This window comes from Eupeodes corollae, chromosome 1, assembly GCF_945859685.1.
Source record: "Eupeodes corollae chromosome 1, idEupCoro1.1, whole genome shotgun sequence".
Lineage (NCBI taxonomy): Eukaryota > Metazoa > Arthropoda > Insecta > Diptera > Syrphidae > Eupeodes > Eupeodes corollae.
In genome coordinates, this window is record NC_079147.1 from 306,858,456 (window position 1) to 306,879,134 (window position 20,679).

General features: G+C 34.1%; 2 protein-coding genes across 5 annotated transcripts; both read right to left on the minus strand.

The window, feature by feature from the left end:
- Window positions 1–4,026: 4,026 nt before the first annotated feature.
- Window positions 4,027–14,006, minus strand: LOC129942504 (WW domain-binding protein 2). Of its 4 annotated transcripts, XR_008781047.1 has the most exons (7): window positions 13,846–14,006; window positions 6,473–6,647; window positions 6,030–6,399; window positions 5,472–5,912; window positions 5,264–5,337; window positions 4,936–5,059; window positions 4,720–4,773 (listed from the first exon to the last, which is right to left on the minus strand). XR_008781047.1 is itself a non-coding variant. In XM_056051480.1 (6 exons), the coding sequence occupies exons 1-6, from the start codon at window positions 13,899–13,901 to the stop codon at window positions 4,545–4,547; spliced, it is 1,209 nt and encodes a 402-aa protein (XP_055907455.1). In that variant the 5' UTR covers window positions 13,902–14,006; the 3' UTR covers window positions 4,027–4,544. The 4 variants fall into 4 exon arrangements, 2 of the variants coding, with proteins under 2 accessions (XP_055907455.1, XP_055907456.1); XM_056051480.1 differs by lacking the exons at window positions 4,936–5,059; window positions 5,264–5,337 and adding an exon at window positions 4,027–4,592 and having other exon boundaries at window positions 4,655–4,773; XR_008781046.1 differs by lacking the exon at window positions 4,936–5,059.
- Window positions 14,007–18,724: 4,718 nt separating this feature from the next.
- LOC129940362 (tRNA-splicing endonuclease subunit Sen34) lies at window positions 18,725–19,862 on the minus strand. The gene is made up of 5 exons (XM_056048675.1): window positions 19,742–19,862; window positions 19,604–19,690; window positions 19,286–19,546; window positions 19,114–19,221; window positions 18,725–19,053 (listed from the first exon to the last, which is right to left on the minus strand). The coding sequence occupies exons 1-5, from the start codon at window positions 19,809–19,811 to the stop codon at window positions 18,728–18,730; spliced, it is 852 nt and encodes a 283-aa protein (XP_055904650.1). The 5' UTR covers window positions 19,812–19,862; the 3' UTR covers window positions 18,725–18,727.
- Window positions 19,863–20,679: the final 817 nt, after the last annotated feature.

The window sequence follows — 20,679 nt, forward strand, 5'->3', positions numbered from 1 at the left end:
TGTGGCATATAAGGCTGCGTATTAGTTCGTTCCATTAAGCTTGCTTAAGCTCTTTACTTTACCTAACACCTCTTGATATATTTAGCAAACAAAGTGCTGCAAGCTCTTCTATTCGCCTTAAAGCTTCGTCGTGGTGGATTAACAATTACATTGGCCACTCCGTAATTCTTATTCCATTCTATTATTATTCCGCTATCAAATCTCTGGACTCTGTCTCTACAAACTATATAACAGTCCATAACTGTCGATCATCTCTAATGGAGATGGCACAATAGTTTAATATTCACCTTTGCTGGGTGCAGGGCCATAGAGACATTCCAGGTAACTCTAAGGCAGATGAACTCGCCAGGTACGGTACAGTACAACCCATTCTACCACGTTTGGCAAATGCGCTGGCATACCACTCGCTACTTCTAAACTATTGCTAATGCTCACGCTATGAAAAAGGCAAACACCAGGTGGAACAGCATCACCACGAGTCAGGTCACAAATAGCACCTGGCCAACACTAGATTTAAAGAGATCACGGTGCTTGCCATCTTTAAGCAGATCGCGTATAAGCTCGATTATAGGTTTCATAACCGGACACTGTCTTATAGGAACGCACGCCAAGCGGCTAGGCGTATTGTCAAATGACTTTTGCAGAAGCTGTTTGGACGAGGAAGAGGAGGAAACAGTTTTTCAACTTCTTTGTACATGCCCAGTTCTAGCTCAAAAACGCAAGAATTACCTAGGAGAATTCTTTTAACGATCTAAACGATCTACTAAATCATATTAGCATAATCAGCATCTCATGTTTCTTAAGGGACTCAAACTGTTTTCATTGAGCTTAGGAGAAAGCCTCAAGATTCACGTGGTATCACAATGGGCCATTAAACTGGCCTAAGTGTGTCCGTTTCCATCATGGAGCCCCGTTGTATAGGACCTAGTTGGAATAGTAATGCACGTAAGAAGATTCGTCTGTTCGATATAAGCCGGTACAGCGCCGTAAACACTGCCGCTCGAACACCCGAAACTTTTCCATCTCCCTTCGCAACTTTGAACCACACAGGACAACCGTAAACAATCATCGGCCGTATGATGGCCATGTAGCAAATTACCTTCACTCTGGGGTCAAGCCGACTGCTGTGAAACAGCCGTTTCGTCAAAGGAAGGCTCCTCTCGTCCTGGTCAGACTTTTGGGTAATTTTCTTTTAATTCGAAGTATTTTTTGGGTCTGGGCACATAACCTATCGGAGATTTGAATAAGTGAAAATGCGTCCGCTTGGATTGAAAATACAAAATGAAGTAAAGAATTTATTCGTTATGTCTGAACTTTGAATATATGTAAGAAGTGATACAAGATATGAATATAAGAGGGCGCATATGGCGCAAAATAAATGTAAATGCAAAATAAAAGGAGAAGGAATTGCCAGACTCCAACAACTTCTTTGGAGTTTCAGACACGGAATTTTTGCTATCGTTCTTTTTTCTGAATATCTTGTTGATTTTAGGGAACATATTGATACTAGGTCACTGGAATTACTCGCCTGGATCTTACGGTCCCAGTACTTGTTAATTGAAAACCTTTAGTTATCCTTAATGAACAGATTGACATTTTTTATTGACGACTTCAGTGTTCTAACCTCCAGGTCATGTGGGTCTGTAAGTCGTCTGTATAAGTTTTTGAGTCTTGTCAGTAAGCCATTCTTGTGCCTACGTAGTGCGTCAATAGTCGCGTTTCTGTAAGCGTCCATTTGGTCCCGTTCTTTGTACCTTGGTATTGTCCGTTCCATCGTTTGCTTTATTGTTTCGTCCATCTGTTGTAAATGTTTCTCAATTTCTGTATTTGTGAGGTTTCTGTTGTTTGGTATAGCTATGTCACTCGAACAAAGTTCTCTCTCAAGGGCGTTGGTGAAACGAGGCCAGCGCATTTGTTCGGAATCTGCATTATGGCTGCCAATCTGTCGACTGTCTGTAAGCAGTTTCCAGGGTGGTTGTCCACTTTGTCTGTAACTGTCAGCCTGGTGTCGTACAGCAAAAGATCCAGAAAGGAGCAGCTTATGGGATACGATGGCTTTTCAGTAGTCACGAATCCGCGAAGGATTTCAGACCAATAAGCTTAACATCTTTTGTGCTTAAAACCTTGAAGCGCATTCTTGATTACCATATTAGAGAAATCCTAGTTGGACGACCTCTCGAAAGCTCTCAGCATGCTTATCTTAAGCGCAAATCTACGGAGACTGCCAAATCCTATCATTGTCTTGCAGTGCAAAATATTTGGGAGTTATACTCGACCCTAAACTAAACTGGAAACTAAATATTGAAGTACGGGTTAAGAAGGCCTGTGTTGCCTTCTACGCCTGCAGCAAAACTTTCGGCAAAAAGTGGGGACTTGAGTCGAAGATAATTTTATGGACGTTCACAGCCGTAGTACGTCCAATCTTAACATATGGTTCGATTGTGTGGTGGCCTGCTCTTAGCGAAGCCTATAATATTGATAAGCTAAAGAAGGTTTAGAGAACAGCTTGCGTGGGCACCACAGGGGCCATGCGTACTTGCCCAACGGACGCCTTTAACATTATTTTGGATCTTCTACCAATCAACCTCTTTATTAAATAGGTACATAGTTTCCTACAACTCTATTAGGCTGAAGAAATCAAACTGCTGGTTGCCAAAACCTTATGGTCACAGCAACACAACGAAATTGATGAAATTGATTCCCTCAGATATTATCTCGGTAGACCCTGAATACTGCACTCTTACTTTGAGCCTTAGTAAAGGACACAACCATCTTTACTGACGGCTCAAAGATGGAGTGCGGAGTTGGTTCCGGGATCTTTTCTGTGTCCCTAAATATAGCTAAATCCTTTAGGCTTCCTGACTTTGCTAGCGTTTTTCAGGCTGAACTGCTGGCAATAAGGGAGGCATGTAAGATACTTAAACAAAACCGAAACCAAAACCGAAATGCGGCTGTCAAAGCCATTAACTTGGCCATATCCACATCTAAATTGTTCCAGCAATGTCGCGATGAGCTTGCGAGCCTGAATATTAACCTCGATGTCACCCTGATCTGGGTTCCTGGCCATAGTGGTATCGTGGGAAATGAACGGGCTGACGAGCTAGCCAGGCAAGGATCGGCCCTTCATAGCTCACTTGCGAAAAAGGTTAACATTCCTCTTGGTGCTATGAAGGGTAAAATCTTTTCTATCTACCAAACTGATCAAACCGTAAGTAAGATATGGCCCACCTATAACAAAACCCGTGCAAACGATCTTCTATGCAGGCCAAGGCAAGACATAGCCAGGATTGTTGCGGTTTGTACCGGACATTGGCCTATAGGAGTTCATGCAGAGAAGTTGGGTATCTCCTACAAGACCTAATCTTTTTTCTCAATGCGACAAAATGGCTCTAACATAATCGATATGAAGCTTCTCTATAAATCTATCCCCTTTCAATCAAAGGTCAAACGAGTTTTTGGTATCAAAACGACGGCGCACTACAGCGCTAATTGGATCTCAGGCTAGGTTGCCTTGAGATCGCCATTTCTATCTACCTACCTACCTACAATAACTATTTCTTGTAGAACCCGTCCTTTGTACTCGAAACATCCTACATGCATTTCATTTGACCAACACGAGCCCAATCTTTGCGTTTTCGTTGCCAACAACCAAGAATTAATTTAAGAAATGTATTTATATGATATGAAGGCTTAAATAATTCTAGTTTGTTTTTAAATAATGTATGTAATTTTATGTTAATTTTTGAAATCTACTTTCATTTTTTTCAATCTACTTCACTTTTTTCCTAAAATCTACTTCCAATTTTTTTATGAGAAGTTGTTACGCTGATTATGTAAATAAAACACCACATTTTTTAAACGAAAAAAGAACGGAACGGTTTAAAAAGAATATTTTTAATTTTATTCTTTCCGTTTTTAAATTTTCTTTTAGATTGACGTGTCTAATTAGCTTTGTTCGAAAAAGCGTGGTAATCGTTTTCTTGGTTATCTTTTTTAATAAAGTGAGCAAAAAAAAAATTATACACATTGATTAAATTATTCTTTATTATATTCTTATTAATTTATCAATACAATAATAAAAATTTATCTTCCAGATTTTACAAATGAAAAACAATTTTTTTACAAATAAACAAAAAACAACAATAAACAAATAAAAATCAAATTTATACAAAATCAAGACAAATTTCTAATTGGAAACAATTTAATTTATACTTTAAACAATTTATTACAATTATTTATTTTTAAAGATAAAATCAAACATTTTTAAATGTATTTTATTTATATATTTTTCTGTTTTAATTTAACAATAATTATATCTTGTCGTATATGTTTAATAGTTTGTATTGCATGCATTTTATTGGTTAGAAATTTATTGTTTTACATATTTTATAATAATTTAAATCCCATTCACCCACATCTCGTGCAAATACTTATTTTGGGTTCTTTCTATGAAAGTTTTGAAGTTTGATATTATTTGGATTAAAATATATAAAATCTAATAGAGAAGGAAACAAAATTATCGTTGAAATCGAATGGAATGCTTTTTAATAGTTTCTTCGGCCGTTTAGTGAATTATAAGTTGGTGGTAGGTCCTAGAGATACAAAATAAAATTCAAATAATTGAAAGGAATTTAAAAAAGGATTTTAAACTTACGCCGTAAGATGGTGGCGGCATTTCATTCGGATGTTGTTGTTGTTGGTGTTGTTGTTGGTTATTCCTTTGGTTTTCTGTTGTATTGAATGCGCTTCGTAAAGCTTCAGCTTCCTTTGAATCTAAAAAAAGCGGAAATACAAAATCAAAAGAGGCTAAACAAGTCTCTCCTCAAAAATATATAAAAAAGCTCATTTAAAAAAAAAGCGATTTTCTTTTCACAAGCGATAACAGCTCTAAAAAAAAAAGTAAGACAAATAAATAGAAACCTTTTAAAAGCTTACCCAACTCATAAAGAAAACCTACTAATTTTTTTTCTTGATTTTGGAAATTATACAAAAATAACAGGAATTGGAATAAAATAAAAATTCGTATTTGGACAATAGTTATAGCGGTTATAACGGCGATCTGAAAAAAGTAACACAACAGAAGAATTTATGTAACACAACGAATGTTAAAAAGGAAATGACAACATTTTTATTTTATTTTTTAGTAGTGCGTCCTGATTTCTTGACCTTCTCGGCAGTTTTTCTTTCAATTTTATGTTGTTTTTGATTTGTGAGTAAAAATGGAAGGAAACCATAAAACGAAACGAAACGAAAAGAAAAATACCTTTTAACGATTTTGGTGTTTTAACGGTTTTTGTTTGTTTGTTTTTTAGCTTTGAGGAGTAGAAGCTTATGTAGCTGCAAAGAGGAAGAAAAGAAATGAATAATTGTTCACTTCAAACTTTCTTCTTTCCTTTTATGTATCTCTAAATGACGACAGTACCCCGCGTACCCTTTCCCCATATCTACACATGAAATTCATCTCAACTTACTTGCAGGAGGTGCTGAGAATCCCATCGCTTCGGAAGGTCCATTGCTTCCACCCTGTCCGGGATAGCCTGGGTAGCCGTTTGGCATTCCTGGGGTGTATCCACCTTGTGGCGGAGCCGATGCTCCGGGCTGCTGCTGTCCGTAGGGAGGATACCCAGGCTGGGTGGGAAAGCCACCTTGCTGTTGGGGAACAGTGAAGCCACCATAAGAAGGCGGTGGGCCGTATGCTCCTTGAGGCGGTGCATAGCCACCTCCTCCTTGAGGATACCCTCCTTGACCTGGATAACCACCGGCACCTTGTGGTGCAGCATAGCCTGGCATGGGATAGCCAGCAGCTCCCCCATAACCACCGGTCTGTGGGGGATAGCCACCGCCGCCACCTGGGTAGCCGCCAGCTTGCTGCGGCTCACTTGGGTAGTTCTGATGATTCTGGTACGTTGGCGCTATGTTTGTGCATTGGAAAATAAATTACATATGCCAATATTTGGTTAACTCAACTTATGCCGAGAAGGTTAGTGGGAACAAATAAAAATGAGTCAAGAAGAAAACAATATACTTACGTGTACCAATTCCTGGATATGGTGGCGGATTGTCGCTCACAAACACCGAATTTGGTGCTGGGCCTGTGAAGGCGTCATTCTGTGGAATCCATCCGTAGTAGCCTGGTGGTGGTTGATAGGCTGGTGGAGGAGCCTCATGCCAAGCGCCCGATGGAGTGTATGGTGGTGGATCATCGGGATTTCCATTGGAATTACGCATATTTTGCTGAGCAATAGAAGCGGCACGCAACATAGCCTGACCATATTCGATAGCGCCACCAGATTTGAAATACAACTTGAATTTTACTTCACCAATGAAATTTCCATTTGGCTGAGCTCGGACCTTTCCTTTGATGTAATTTGCCCCAAAAACTGGTTGTTCAATATCCACCTAAGCAAAATAATAAAACGATATGTGAGAAAGTGTTGAATAAGATGGAATATAAAAAGTATAAAATACTTACATCACTCATAGCAATAAAAGGAGCACTGAACGACATCATTTCTTCATTTTGTTTCTTGCTATTGAAGATCATTCTATGGGATGTCAGGTAAATGTGCCCAGTTTTGGTTCCCTTGAAAATAGGGTTGTCCTGGCCAGCAAAATCCAAGCTCACGTTTTCACTATGAATTAGAATGCTGGAAAAAGGCATTTAGTTTTATATTAATTAAGTTTTGTAATTTTTTTTTTAAGAATAAGGATATTAAGATAATTTCGTGACAATAAGTTAAAACAACTTTTATCATTTTTAATAGTATAATAGTAGCTGTATATGGTTTCGTTTATTTTTAGCTTAAAATTACGGTAATATGCCTAGAAAACGTAGTTCTAGCGAGCACGAGCTGCGGAAATAGCTAGAAGCCAAGAGTCTGAAGAACAGACCCAAACCCGTTTGGCTTTAGATGCTGAAAGCCATAGGGCTCATAGAGCTTCTGAGACTGAAGAGCTTCTCAAACTGAAGTATTATTGAAAATGTATTGTAGTAACCTATCTTCTTCTTAAAAATGTATTAACCTTACTTAACCTAACCTATGACAATCAACTTAGTATGACTTCATCCCATCTCGGCACAATTCAAACATACGTACAAAAAACTACAGCTAAGGTTTTTACACTACCGGTCAAAAGTTTGAGACCTCCTCTGAAATTTAAGAAATATCGAGTTTTAACCCCTAAAGTGAAGTTTTAGGAAAAAAGTTAGTACGTGAAAAAAGTGAAGAGAATGTCTAGTTGTAAATGAATGAAAAATATAAACTAGTTTTGTACTAAACATACATTTTTTATTTAAAAAACCAATAAAAGCTCTAAATTGATTTTTCATCAAAAACCCTCTTCTAAATTCAATAATTTTTTTTTTTACAATTCTGGGCAATCTTCTTACAGGGTTTTGTATTTTTTCTTGTGGAATATTATTCCAGCAATTTTGTAGAGTTTCCCAAAGAGCAGATTCCGATGTTATGTGGTGATTCCGGACATTTCTGTCAAGCTCTTCCCATAAGAGCTCAATGGGTTAATATCTGGAAACTGTGGTGGCCATACCATTACTTTTAGAATTTCCACATCTTCTTTTTGTTTCAGGTATCCCCGGCAAAGTTTTGAAGTGTGTTTGTGTACCTTGCTGGAATACAAAACCTGCACCGATTAATCGGAGTCCAGATACCAAAACGTGGTCTTCCAATATCGTTTTATAGACTTCTTTATCCATTCTTCCAATCACTCGTGTTAGATCTTCTACTCCATCGAAGGAAAAACATCCCCACTCCACTACTGAACCGCCTCCGTGCTTTACAGTTGGCACCAAACAGTCTAGTCTTCTTTTGGGGTCGTAGCAGTGGTTTCCGCACTGCAACGCGCCCAGAAAGTCCAGCATGCCTTAGCCTTCGTTGTATCGTTGATACAGATAATTTCTTCCCGGATCTCATTGATCTCGGCGCGTATTTCTGGTGCTGTTTTCTTCCTAGAACGCTTGCTTATGGTGATGATATGCAGATCTTCGGTTTTCGTCGTAACTCTAGCATGTCCTGACCTCGGTTTATCCTTAAAACCGACGGTACTAGAGTAACGCTATATGGTCCTGTGAAGTGCTCCTTTGGATATCTTCAGTTTTGTTGTAATTTACAGAAAAGGATTAATATTTAGGGTTTTTTCACTTGCACTTGGTCTAAATTAACAATGCAGGTAAAAAAATCCTATATTAATTCATAAACCCAAACGCCAGGTACAAATAAACCAACCCTTTGGAGGTGGTCTCAAACTTTTGACCGGTAGTGTATATACTACTATCCAAAAAAAACTATATTATGCCGATGAAGTCGTGGGTAAAAGCTAGTAATATATAAAATTAAATGCAGGATCAAAAAGATATGATTTTAGGCAGTTTTTGTGAAGAATTAAATAAGTTTGCAATTATCGCCATTTAGAATACACTGAATTTAATCTCCAGAAAGAGTTTTTGTGGAAAGATAGGACAGATGCCAAAGAATTGACACATGTCTTCTCTAGTTCTCATATTGAACAAGGTACATTCCGTGTTTATCTCACTTATATTCGTTATAAAGCCTTAGGAGTTCACCTCTCGCCTTAAAAATAGTAATTACATCTAAACTGTTTTGATCATCAAAGCTGTTTTTTCTCCCAGAAAATGTTTTACTAATTTATAAGAGCTTCTTATTTGACTTTGTTGGCTTTTTTTATAATAAGCACACACTCAAGGGGATATTAATACCCTTATTATGCAGAAGCACAGTGTGAGCACTAGAAAGAGAAGAGAGGGTTTAAAAGGAGATGTCGGTGTATATTAGTTTTGAATTCCTGAATATTGCAATGACTAGGAAAGACAGAGTGTGGTAAGGAATCCACATTCGCGTAGTACGGCTAAAGAACCTATCTCTGTATTTCACAGTACGGCTTAAGTTGGACTCGATGGTATACCTAGAATCGCGAGAATTACAGTTGAACTGTTTAAGGGGAGGAATGCAGCTGGCTACTTCACTGAGCATTTACCGTTAAAATTACGATAAAAAAGAGTGAGACAAGAAACCTTACGAAGGTGTTCAAGCGAATTAAATAAACTTATGATTATATTATCAACTATCAATTTAAATGCTCTACGTTCAATACTATCCAAGAGGCCTAAGTAAGTTGCCGGAGCACCAGCCCAGAGATGAGAGTTATACTCAAGTTTTGGACGTACATATATATATTGTAGATAACGGTAAGATCAGAAGGTGTGAAAGATTTCTTGCATCGCCTTAGAAAACCCAAACATCTTGCGGTATTTTTGGCTACATCGCGTATGTGATCATTTTACAAAAGGTGGTTGGTGAAACACAAATCGAGAATATTGAGATGTTCAGTCTCTTTAATGCAAGTGCCATCCATGGATAATGGCAAGGGGGGTATATCTCGCTTTAACGATACAAGACATCATTGGGTTTTCAAAGCATACAATTCCACGCGGTTTTTTAATCCCCATTGTAAAATGCTGTTTAGGTTGGAATTTAAAAGCTTATCATATTTTGATGTTGCAGTTCCACATCCGAAGAAGAGGGATGTGAGTCTGAAAACGAATATGCAAAGCTAAGAGTAATATCTATAGCGAAACAATGTTCGTTGAAAGCATTTATAGTATATTTTAAACACTTTTTATTTCATAGTTGGAGAGGTACATCGTTTTCAAGGCTCAGTCATGATGTTTTAGTCTTTCGTAAGTATTAAAAGTGTATATTAAGAATGTACATACATAGAAATTGGCCGTAAGCCAGGTGCAATGTGTACGTTGGTATGTTGTAGTGTTTCTACTTATTTAAACTCGAGAATATTTATTTAACGACTGCATCAAAAATTCTTTGCAGAAATGTATCCAATTACAGTTTATCACACGTTTGAGTTAGCAAAAGATCGAGGTACTCATATTCCTCTACAATAGCTAGTTTTTCATTTTCTCAAGTCTAATTTTGCATTCCTTATGAGACAATCCGCCCCGTTTGGAAACACCATTATTTTGTATTTGTTTGTGGGTTCCACAACCATGTTATCAGGGTAGAGTAATATTTGTATGGGCATTCTATCGAAAAGAATTCCTCCAGGAAGAACCATATTTAGATCGTCTAAATAAATTGAGCAAGGAGTGGACTCAAGAGACTTCCCTCCTTTACACCAGTTGTTTAGTTCTAGCCAATTTAAAAGAGTATTTCAATTCCAAACAGCCGACTCATTTTGTTCGTATAGTTTCTGGAAGATTTTTAACATTTTAGTCAAGACTCCAAGGTTGCTTGGTCTGTGCAATCGGAAGCCACCTTGAAGTCTACAAAGAATGTGTACAATTTTGTTGCTTTAGGGGAAAAGATATTATATACTATTGAGTACCCTTTTTTAGTGTGATTAAATTAAGTTTTCCGAATTAGAAAATAGTAAGCACACTTTGTGCTGCTTGAGTTTTAAAATGGCAGCGCTATTTTGACTGCCTGTTATTTTGTCAACACGAGTAGACTGACACCTAATCAACGTATCCAAATTGTGCAGTTGCGCACTTAGAGAACAACATCCGATGAGATAGATAAAAAGATAGATAGTTTCTTTATTTTAAGATATAAATTATTAACAAAAGTTTTTCTTTAAGAATATGGACGTGGTAACACTGCCGTCTGCTTGGTCGACATTTCATAACAAAAACACAATTTAAATGTAAAGAAGTTAAGATTCAAATAATAAACATAAGTTCAACTAATTATATAAAAAAGAAATAATAGTTTGTTAAAGCATCAAGGGCGAATCCAACAATTTTGAGATGGTTTTAAAATAAAAAATATATCAATTTTTACATGAAATTTTTTAAAACACAAAATAGTAACTAGGAAACTTTTTTTGAACCTTCAATTGCAATAACTGGTTGTAAAGTTATGGAAAACTATTGCGGTAATTTAGAGCAGTTTGCAGTACCTATAGACAGTTGACCATCCAAAGTCTAAATTAAGGATTTCATGAAACCGAGTTAGGGGAAGAAAATACAGTTCGAAATACAGCCGTCGAACCTCTTGGAGTAGAGGAAAGGAGTGTGTGATGTCTTCTGGTTCTCCGGTGTTACAAAGGCTACAGATTTGTGATAGATCAGTTCGCTTAACTAATAGCCTCAGAAGGAAACTCGTTAAAGAAATTAATTAATTAGCCTGTGATGTTATTTAGTGTTTATTTAGTTGAAGTGTCTGTACATATTTCTTGATAATATTGTTGGGGCTCTCGAAAGACGTTCACTGAAGATATGTTCATCAGTTCTGGTGATCAGATCATTGAACATGGTGTGCCATTGATTCAAATTGGACTCCAAAAAGAATAGATTACTGCCATTTGAAGAAGTTATCTAGTTCCATGCCTTAAACGGGTGGCATTTGTTTGCATAATCTTTGTCATAATGGATTTGTGAAGGCTTCTTTCATCCCTTCTCATAATTTTCATTTTGTAGTCTGAGTTGATTTTAAGGTTCGTAATGTAAAAAGGTGTTATGCCAGACTCTACTTATATATCATAATTGGGCGCTGAAGAAGGCAATCTGAACAAGCGTTCCAAGAAATACCTTTGCACGGCTTAAAACTCCTCCAGTTGTAAGTATATAAAAACATGCAGCAATTTACAGTTGGTTGAAAAACACGATATTTGGATTTAAGATCGATTTTTTTTTTTGGGTAAAACCTAGGCCACATCAAGTTAAGAGCTACTTTGGCTTCGTTGCTTTTTTCATACACGTGTTTGGAAAGGTTAAGATTGTAAGACAGCAAAACTCCAAGATATTTGAAATAATGAACGACCTTCTTCTTCTTTTTGTCTTATTAGTATTGACGCAGACTCCAGGTTTAACAAAATATATTAAGTTTGTTGATTTGCAGCTGAAGGGGTAGATGGATTGTCAGCCAGTAAAACTAAATCGTCGGCGTAAAAGTTTGATTTGTATACCGGCAAAGAGTATTCCACCTATCACAAACGTCATCAATAAACAAGGCGAATAATATCGGGCTTAATATACACCCTTGGGGGACACCTGATGTTGTTTCAAACCATTCAGAGAATTTAGTCCCAACCCACATCCGATGGGTTAGTGACAATTTTCGACAACAAATGTTGCAATGCTAATCATATGCCAGAAATCATATTTAAATTGTAATGTCAGAAGATTTAAAGACTCAAAAAAGACTAAAATTAAACTACCCTAGGTACTTATGTAACCAGACCAGAGTAGCTCTGTTATCTGGAGGAATCTTAAATCTTTGATAATAGCTTAGACATTAAATTTAAATTCGAAACAAATGAAGCTTGTTAATTGAAAAATTAACAATGGCAAATACAATACTGAATAAATGAAGGGTGCCTCCGTGAACCATCTTGGTCTTTAAAATAATTTCAAAAGGGGTTTTAGTGGTTGAGACGTCTTAAATGTCGTCAAAAAAAAGTATTTTCGTAGTGTGGTTTTCCTATGTTTCGCTAAGCTTATGAATGTATCTTTGACCGAAAGATACCCCTTTGAAGTTATAACACTTTCTTACCCACAGTTCTCACCTATACTCGAGATTTCCTTTTGTTTGTTCTTCAATCATCGATGTATTGCATCCTGGCAAGTGAGCGTTCATAAGTATTTAGAGTTTCAGAACTGGACTTTTAGGTACCTGGCAGTCATTTGTTGCGCCAGACTGTTTTTTTTAGTAAATAATTACATTTTTGTATTCATTTTCACTGATTTTGAATTGGTCCCAATTAGCACTTTCATGGCAGTATTTGGTAGTGTTAAATAACCTTTCAGAGCTTTTCCTAAGGATACTTAGTTCACTTGGTCTTTTTTCGTTTTCTTTTGGATATCATGAGCGTTTTGCATTCAATTTCTGAGACATTTTCTGTCACACAAACAATAAGACTTCTTTAGAAATTCAATCATGCTTAGTAATTTTGCTATTACATTAGGTTTTGAAAATATGACTCTTTAAAATACTAAAGAATATCAAAAACGGTGTTTGTTAGGCCAAGCGTTCTTCTGCATTCGCTTTAGGAAACTGCCATTATAGTTTAATATGAGTTCTTTCCTTGCAATCTTTATGTATCGACTATGATTTGGAATGATGGGAAGAAGAGTTAATATTCAAGTAAATTCATATTTAAAATATGAACGGAGTCATACGTCTTCCTTCCAACAAAATTTAAATTTCTCGTTTTAACTAGAACTTAGTTTTTAAAACTACAAGAGTCAAGTTATGGAAAAAACTTTTGATTGGGGAATCAATTTAAATTTATACTTGAATGCAGTCAAGAATAATTGACAACGTAAACATTCCCATTTCACTTCACAAGTGACCAGTAACTATGAATATGCATTTCCTCTACCTTTGTATCTATAAGGTATCTAGGTAACTATAACGGGGATATACATTGTTGCCACTAAAAAATAAGAATGACGCCTCTTTATTGAAAGTTTGTAGCGTGTCTCCTGAAATATAAGATTCATCTTGCGAAATAGCTAGCAAATCTATTAATTTAGACTTTCCAGAATATCATTAACTAAGTATTTACATATTTTGATAACAATATTCATCATTTTCGGAGCTTGTAAAAAGTTAATCACTTTTACCCTAATTTTTGAAGATTAATATTATTGTTTTATGTGAAACTAACAAAAATGACTAATAATTGATTAGAATCTTTTAAAAAAACATCCAAATATTTATTGTTTTTAAATTTTTTCATCAAATTCAACTTGTGACCTCATAAAAATCATATGACGTCGTATTTTTATTGAAGTTTCTTGTTTTCTTGTTTTAATTTTACGAAAATAAATGTTAAATTATGAATACTTACTATTCTCCATAGTGAATAAGAACTCCACCATTTGTATGTGCTGTATTAACAGACATTTTGTCTGAACTATAATTTGTTTAAATTGCTTTTCAAATTATTATTTTCTTTGCAATGCAAAATTAACTCGCCAACAACTTTGCCGAAAACGAAAAGATTAAAAATTTTCCAGAAACGTCAAAAAAGTGATTCACAAGTTTGGATTTCATTTTGTTCCGATTGTTGACACAAAACAAACAAATTTTCGTTTATTTTCAAACAGAGCTGCTAAAACTATTAAGGGTGGTGACTAACTAATAACAGGTGTGTTTGAATGTTTACTTTTCTTTTCTCTTGAAAATACAAAAAAATTGAGGCGCAGATTTAGTAAAATGTTACAGGTAGTCTTAGAAAAATTACTGAGGTTTAAAGATGGTGTACCAAACTTTAAACGATTTCAAAATCTAACTTTCTCCTAATAATTTAATTAATGGCTACTTTAACTTTTAGCAATGTGCTAAATATGTATGACATCTATACAATTATTCTTATAAGAACACTAAGAACAGCTGATGGAATGAAGTAAAGTAAAGTTAACAGCTGGAAATACCACTACATGTGTCCGTTTAAGCGTATTTGCCTTGATTTATTTATTTACGTACAATGAACTGTCACTTTTTAAACACGTTTAAATGATCGTTTTTTTTTAATAAAACGCTAATAGCAATTTTCTATATAGCAAAACAAAAAGAAAGGTTTAAAATTTGTACTCTTGTACCTTTTTAAATAGCTTAATATTTAGCAAGTTGCTCAATGCTCACTAGTAAATTTATAAACTCTTAACAATAGGTTGTGAACATTTTTGCACGGTTTAATTTTGCTTAGTTTGGATTTTTTTTTTGAGTAAATGAATCTGATAAATAAGTAATTCAGGAATTTTGTTTTGTTAGTTTAAATTTCTAAGATTTTAAAGAATTATAAAATTTCAAATATATATTTCTTATCTTTTGCTGTCAGAAATTCGAAAACAGGATTTTTAATTAAATTTCTGAACAAATAAAAAAGGATGGAAACAAGTGCACAGTTAATTTGGGTAATGAATACCCGTCTACGTTCTTTCAGAGTCTTGAGATAATTTTTGTTTGATGCAGTCTTGATATGGAGGATGAAAAAAGAGATCATGCCAAGCTAGGCTTCAAAAGGGAAATCTAAGGAAACGTGTTTGTGCGCTCAAAATTCTTAAAATACACACGTACCTTTTGATAAGGGGACCATACTTGAGATAACAGATAGCGACAGCATTGGAAAATTTATTTGATCAAACGATGTACAAAGCCCAGTGAAGCCCAGTGCTCTGTTGGCTTTTATTATCATAACGGACCTTAAATCGCCAAACACAGGTTTAGGTATCGTTGAGTTAAATTTTAACAGCGAGTTAATTTGCGTGAATAATAATAACCGAAATAAAAACGTCTTTTACTAATTAGCCTTCTATTAAAATATCTACTTCGGTCTCTGTCAAAAAGATAGAATTGAATTGATTGGTAAAATTTGCAAACATAAACGAAACAAAAATATTTGATTAAAATTAAACTTCGAAATGGAAGTTATAAATACCTTGGAAGATGTGGCCAAAACAAGGAGGCAAAGAGTATATAAAGACAAAATTGAACCATTCTCAAAATATTACGATACAGAGTTTTATCGGCACTACAGGTAAATATTTTTGTTTTTCAGCATAAACTTGAAATAAATAATCACAATTATGTTATATTAAAACACTTATTATTCGACTTACTTTTTTATAAAGTTTTGCCACAAACAATCCGGAGACAACAATAACAACAAATCTCAACTCCTGTGACCTGAAAAGTATTTATTGCGTGTTCTGTCGAACCGACAGTGCAAACCATGGATTTAATTTATTTAATTTAACTGTCCGTTTATAGTTGAGTTTCCCAACAATACAATTTAACTGGGCGTTAGCCCTTAACCTAACTATTAAAATGTTTATTGGTATTGGCAAAATATTTAAAACCCAGTTAAATATTTAAGCGAGCTTTAATTTTGATTATTGGTAAGGCCCAAAGCACATAAGAACTTTGAGTCGTGAATAACCTGAATAGAAGGAATGGATTGATTATGAAGAAAGTAGTGCCGAGGTGAAGTTCTGACACACTTTCGTGAAATAGTAATTGACTGACATTTGTTTATATATAGATCTAAGCCCTTTATTTACACCAAGCTAAGAAACTATCAATTTCTTGTTAAACAAAATAAGAACCATGACTTAATAGTTTTTTAAAAAACTTTGTTTCCCTAGAGCAAAATGACATATTGTAATATTAAGTACTCAACACCATATCGTTAATGGTGAAGATAAAAGAAGACGACCTAAGTGGCTAAAGGCTAGGAGCGCATCTGAAGCGAAAACAATTCACGTGGTTTTCTAATTGAAAATAAATCCATTTCAACAAATTCGGTTAGAAATCTATGGTATATTTTTTGAAAGGTCTTGTTGGAAATTTATATTTTTTATGACCAATGATATGTCATTCGATATGTATTCTCTTATATATGAATTTGATGAATTCTTTTATCTAAGGTAGGGTTTCCAGAACATCTCTTTTAAAGAGAACATGTTCTCTTTTTGGAGTCGGATCTTTCTTATTCTTTCTTTTTACATCAAATTCTTTTTTGTACTCTTTTTTATTTATGTTTTCTTTTTTGTCCTCTTTTTTCTTTTTTTATAAATGTTGATGCCTGAAAAATAGTAATCTTACTCCCTTTCCATAAAAAAAAATGTTTAATGTCCACTAAAATAAAGCATTGCAATACGAACCTACCTTTGTTTTAGATTCTCTTCAAACTATTTTAAAAAACAGATATGATCAACATTTTATTCCTCTAGCTACAAAACAATTTTTAATCATTTAGTTAAAAAAGTATTTAAAGACGAACTAGACATTTTTAAGAAAGAGTGCTTTAATTGTTACAAAAAGTCCTTTGAGTATTTAGAAAAGTGGACAGTTCAATTTGAAGAATTTTTGTGTTTTCAGTGGAAGAATTTAGAAAAGATATTAATATTGGAAGACTTAGACAAAAGTATCGATTACCTAATTTCTAAAGAAGTTTTTTTTTGGATGACTCCAAGTTGTTTGACCAATTTTGGTATTTTAAAAACAAAATATCTGTTGAAAAGTTTCTTTAATTCGTCTTCAAATATTGAATTTTTTACTTGAATTCAGCAAAATTTTGAATTAATTTTTATTCAAGTTTTACTAATTATTATTATTTATTTTTATTATTTTGTAGTTAATACTTCTTTTATAATTATATACTTTTATGAAAGGAACATTTGATCATATCTCTTATTTTGATGATGGTGAGGTGAGCGGGGGAGTATAACAGTAGAAGTTTGAATTTTTGAAAATGTTCTCTTTTTTTTCAAACACGTTATGGACACCCTAATCTAAGGGCGAGTTAAAGTTATCTTTGAAATCAATCCGAAAAACAACTTAAATTGATACTTTTCTTCTTTTTATAAGAAGTTGCAAACTAAACGCCAAAAAGTATTTTTTTAAAGAAAAAGTCAAATTGCATTATTTTGTTTCTTGCTTTAATTTTTGTATGTGACAGAAGTTTAATTTCCTGAACCGTTGTTTTTATAGTGTCAAAAAATGAGCCAGATGGATCCACTGCACAAAAAAGTCTGTTCTAGCGATATCATTGATTCTGATCATTTAAACTAATTATTTGAATTTTTTTCGACAGAGATCGGTAATAGTGTTCATTTAAAGTTCCTGTTATTGAAACAAACCGAAACTGATAGAAAGTGTAAAGATTTCAGGGACGCAATTATGTTCGGAATATAGAATCAAAAATCAGGTGTTCGTTGAAAACGATTTAATCATTGAAAAAATAAAAATTAACTAAAAGAAAGGTTCTCTGTTAAAGAAAGTATATTTTTCAATTGGAGCAAAATATAGAAATCTTCAAATTTATTTTGACACCAATAATAACACGTTTAACACTCTTAATCACTTTTTAATCTCGAAACTAAATTTTCAATGATAGAAACCAATGATACCAACAGCAGTCATTTTGACAGATCTGGAAACTTTTTTCTTTTTATTTGAATTGTACGTAATCGAAACGAAACTGGCCTGGTTTTACTTTCTTGGCAAACCAAATATGACAATTCATGTGGTAGAATTTAAATTTTAGATACGTATTTTAAAAATAAAAACTTTACAGAAATATAAACTGACTAAACTCAAAACAACTGTACTTCCTAGTACTAAAATGACGGTTTAAAGAAACATATGTGTTGAGTGTTGACACGTTTGGGATTCTGATCTTAATTCCTTAATAAATAAATTAATTAGGTGGCATAACTTTCAGTTGCTTTTACTTCCTAGTATTTTTTAAATTAATGTCTTTCAAGACTGATGGAAAATGTTTGTTTCCGTGAAATCAAATTGCACTTTTCCGACGGGATTTGATGGACTCCAAAATCATTCTTTCACGTCAGGATTTTGAGGTGACACAAATTTCAGAAAAGGCACAGTGCAAGACTTTGCTGCGATATAAATTTAAAAAGTAAATTTGTCTTCAATGAAATATTAGTGACGTTTTTTAAAAAAAACATAGTTAAAACGGTTTAAAAGTAATTTTTCCTTTTACATCAAGTTTTTGAAATATATTCAAATAAAATACAAAAATAATGATGACTACGGGTACCTATTAAGCAAGTTATTCAAATCTAAGTTTCGAATCAAAATAAACATTAAAAGATAGAAAATTATGAGACAAGATTCGAATTCAAGGCAACTAAATCCTTTAAAAAGCATTATTTTGTTAATGGAACAGAAAAAAATAAACTTAATTCAAAACAATTAACTTTTTAAAGTTTCTTACTTTCTTTATTTCCTTCCCATTGAACAGTTTGATAAGCTAATTCGTTATCACGCCCATTATATGCAAATACACACAATTTATTAACAATAACCGAAAGTCTTACCTTTGAAATCAACTTCAAAGGATCGATTGTAGGTTCCTTCAAAACAATTACAATATGCGAAGCATGGAATACAATGGGATCACCTGGATAGACAATGAAGTCTGCTCCAAATGCCTCACCACATGTGACAAATTTGCCGTTTTCCCAAAAGTCTTTAAACACTTTGTACTTGAGAGAATCATCCACAGCAAAGTTAACTAAAGTTCCATCTGTAATTAAAGGGTTTTTTTTATGTCTCCCAAACACGTACGAATGTCTTTTGCTATTACCGTGAATTCTTGGATGCTCACAATTAATTTCAACTAAGGCATTCTTCCGATCAAATTGAACACTGTCCCGAATATCCTGAAGAACTTCATCTTTAGTAATCTTTATATCTAGACGGTGATAGGTGAGAAGGGGAATGTATCATTTTGAACAAATATAAAAAGACACATTTACCTTTTTCCAGAATTCCTGACTTCAGTAGCTTTTTTCTCTTCCCATAGATAATATTGTCGATATAATGGAGTGATTCCTTGACTTTTCCTTCTTTCAGGTGCACCTCCTGACTCTGCAATCGTTCTTCGGTTTCATTTTTGTATGCCTCTATTTCTTCATTCGATGGTTCACGGAGCAGGGATTTGGCTTTGCTAACAAGAATTGCAACTCCTTTCTCAATCAATAACTGAGTTTCATATTTGGTTAGCTCAACAGGAAGACCTTTTAAATGATACAAATTGTTGTGTTATGTTTATTTTTATTATGATTTTAACTTACAAGTGCTATTTCCTGCCCAACCTCGAGAGCAACTGGTACCGACCATTGAACCGATGATTCTGTAGTTTTTCCTCAGTGTCATGTAATCTGATACAGTAAATTAATCATTATAGTAATAGAGGATTTATTGTAACTCACCATCTGAATTAAAAACATATCCAGTTCCATTTAAATAAGTTAAAATAATTTTCGTTTCTTTTGAGTCCATCTAAAAAGAACTTTTGTTTATTTACATGTGCGACATAAATATAGAAATGTCAATTTCTCAGCTGTCAGTTTGAAGTGACAGTAACAGAGATTCTCAAACTGCAACAAATACTGACAGATTGAGGGCGGAATCACATTATAGCGTTTTAATGAACATAATCGTACGGCCGATTATGTGGTTTCTTGCAACAAAGTAATTGAAAGCTATTTAGAAATCCAGCCGACCAAAGATATTATTACAATTATTTCGGAAATATTTGTATGTACATTTTATTGTGTTTACTTTTGATTAGGTAAGGTGATAAACGAATCGTTTCACTAATTTGTGGTTCAACTCCTCACAATGACAGATTTCTGTTAGCAAAATCATTTCCAGTGGATTCAATAAGGGACATAAGAAAATATTTTAATATCTGATTTTCCAACTTTATTGGAAAGTTGACTGTTAGTAAAGAAAAATATCTCTAACTACCGAGTTAAGTCTACTTATTTCAAAACGACAATTGATCATGTTTTTTCATTCAACTGAAAGCTAAACTTTATTCCTTTATGATTTATTTATTTTCTACACAATTCCATTTATATTTTTTGTGTAAAAGTTTTCCTTGTAAAATTGGAAAAGAAATAAGTAATATTTATTTACAATACAAAATACAAATCGTAATGAATTTGTACCTACGTTGTCTCAGGGGTGCTTTGTAGGCAATAAATGGTTGTGATAGTTTTGGTACTATGAACTGAAGGTAAAGGTTTGTGAAATGAAGTTACAAGTTTAAAATGTGTGACACTTGAAAAAGTAACTAGCGGCCTTGGTCAAAATTAATTTTTAAAGAATGCAGTGAACTGCAAATATTTTCTGAATTTGCCCA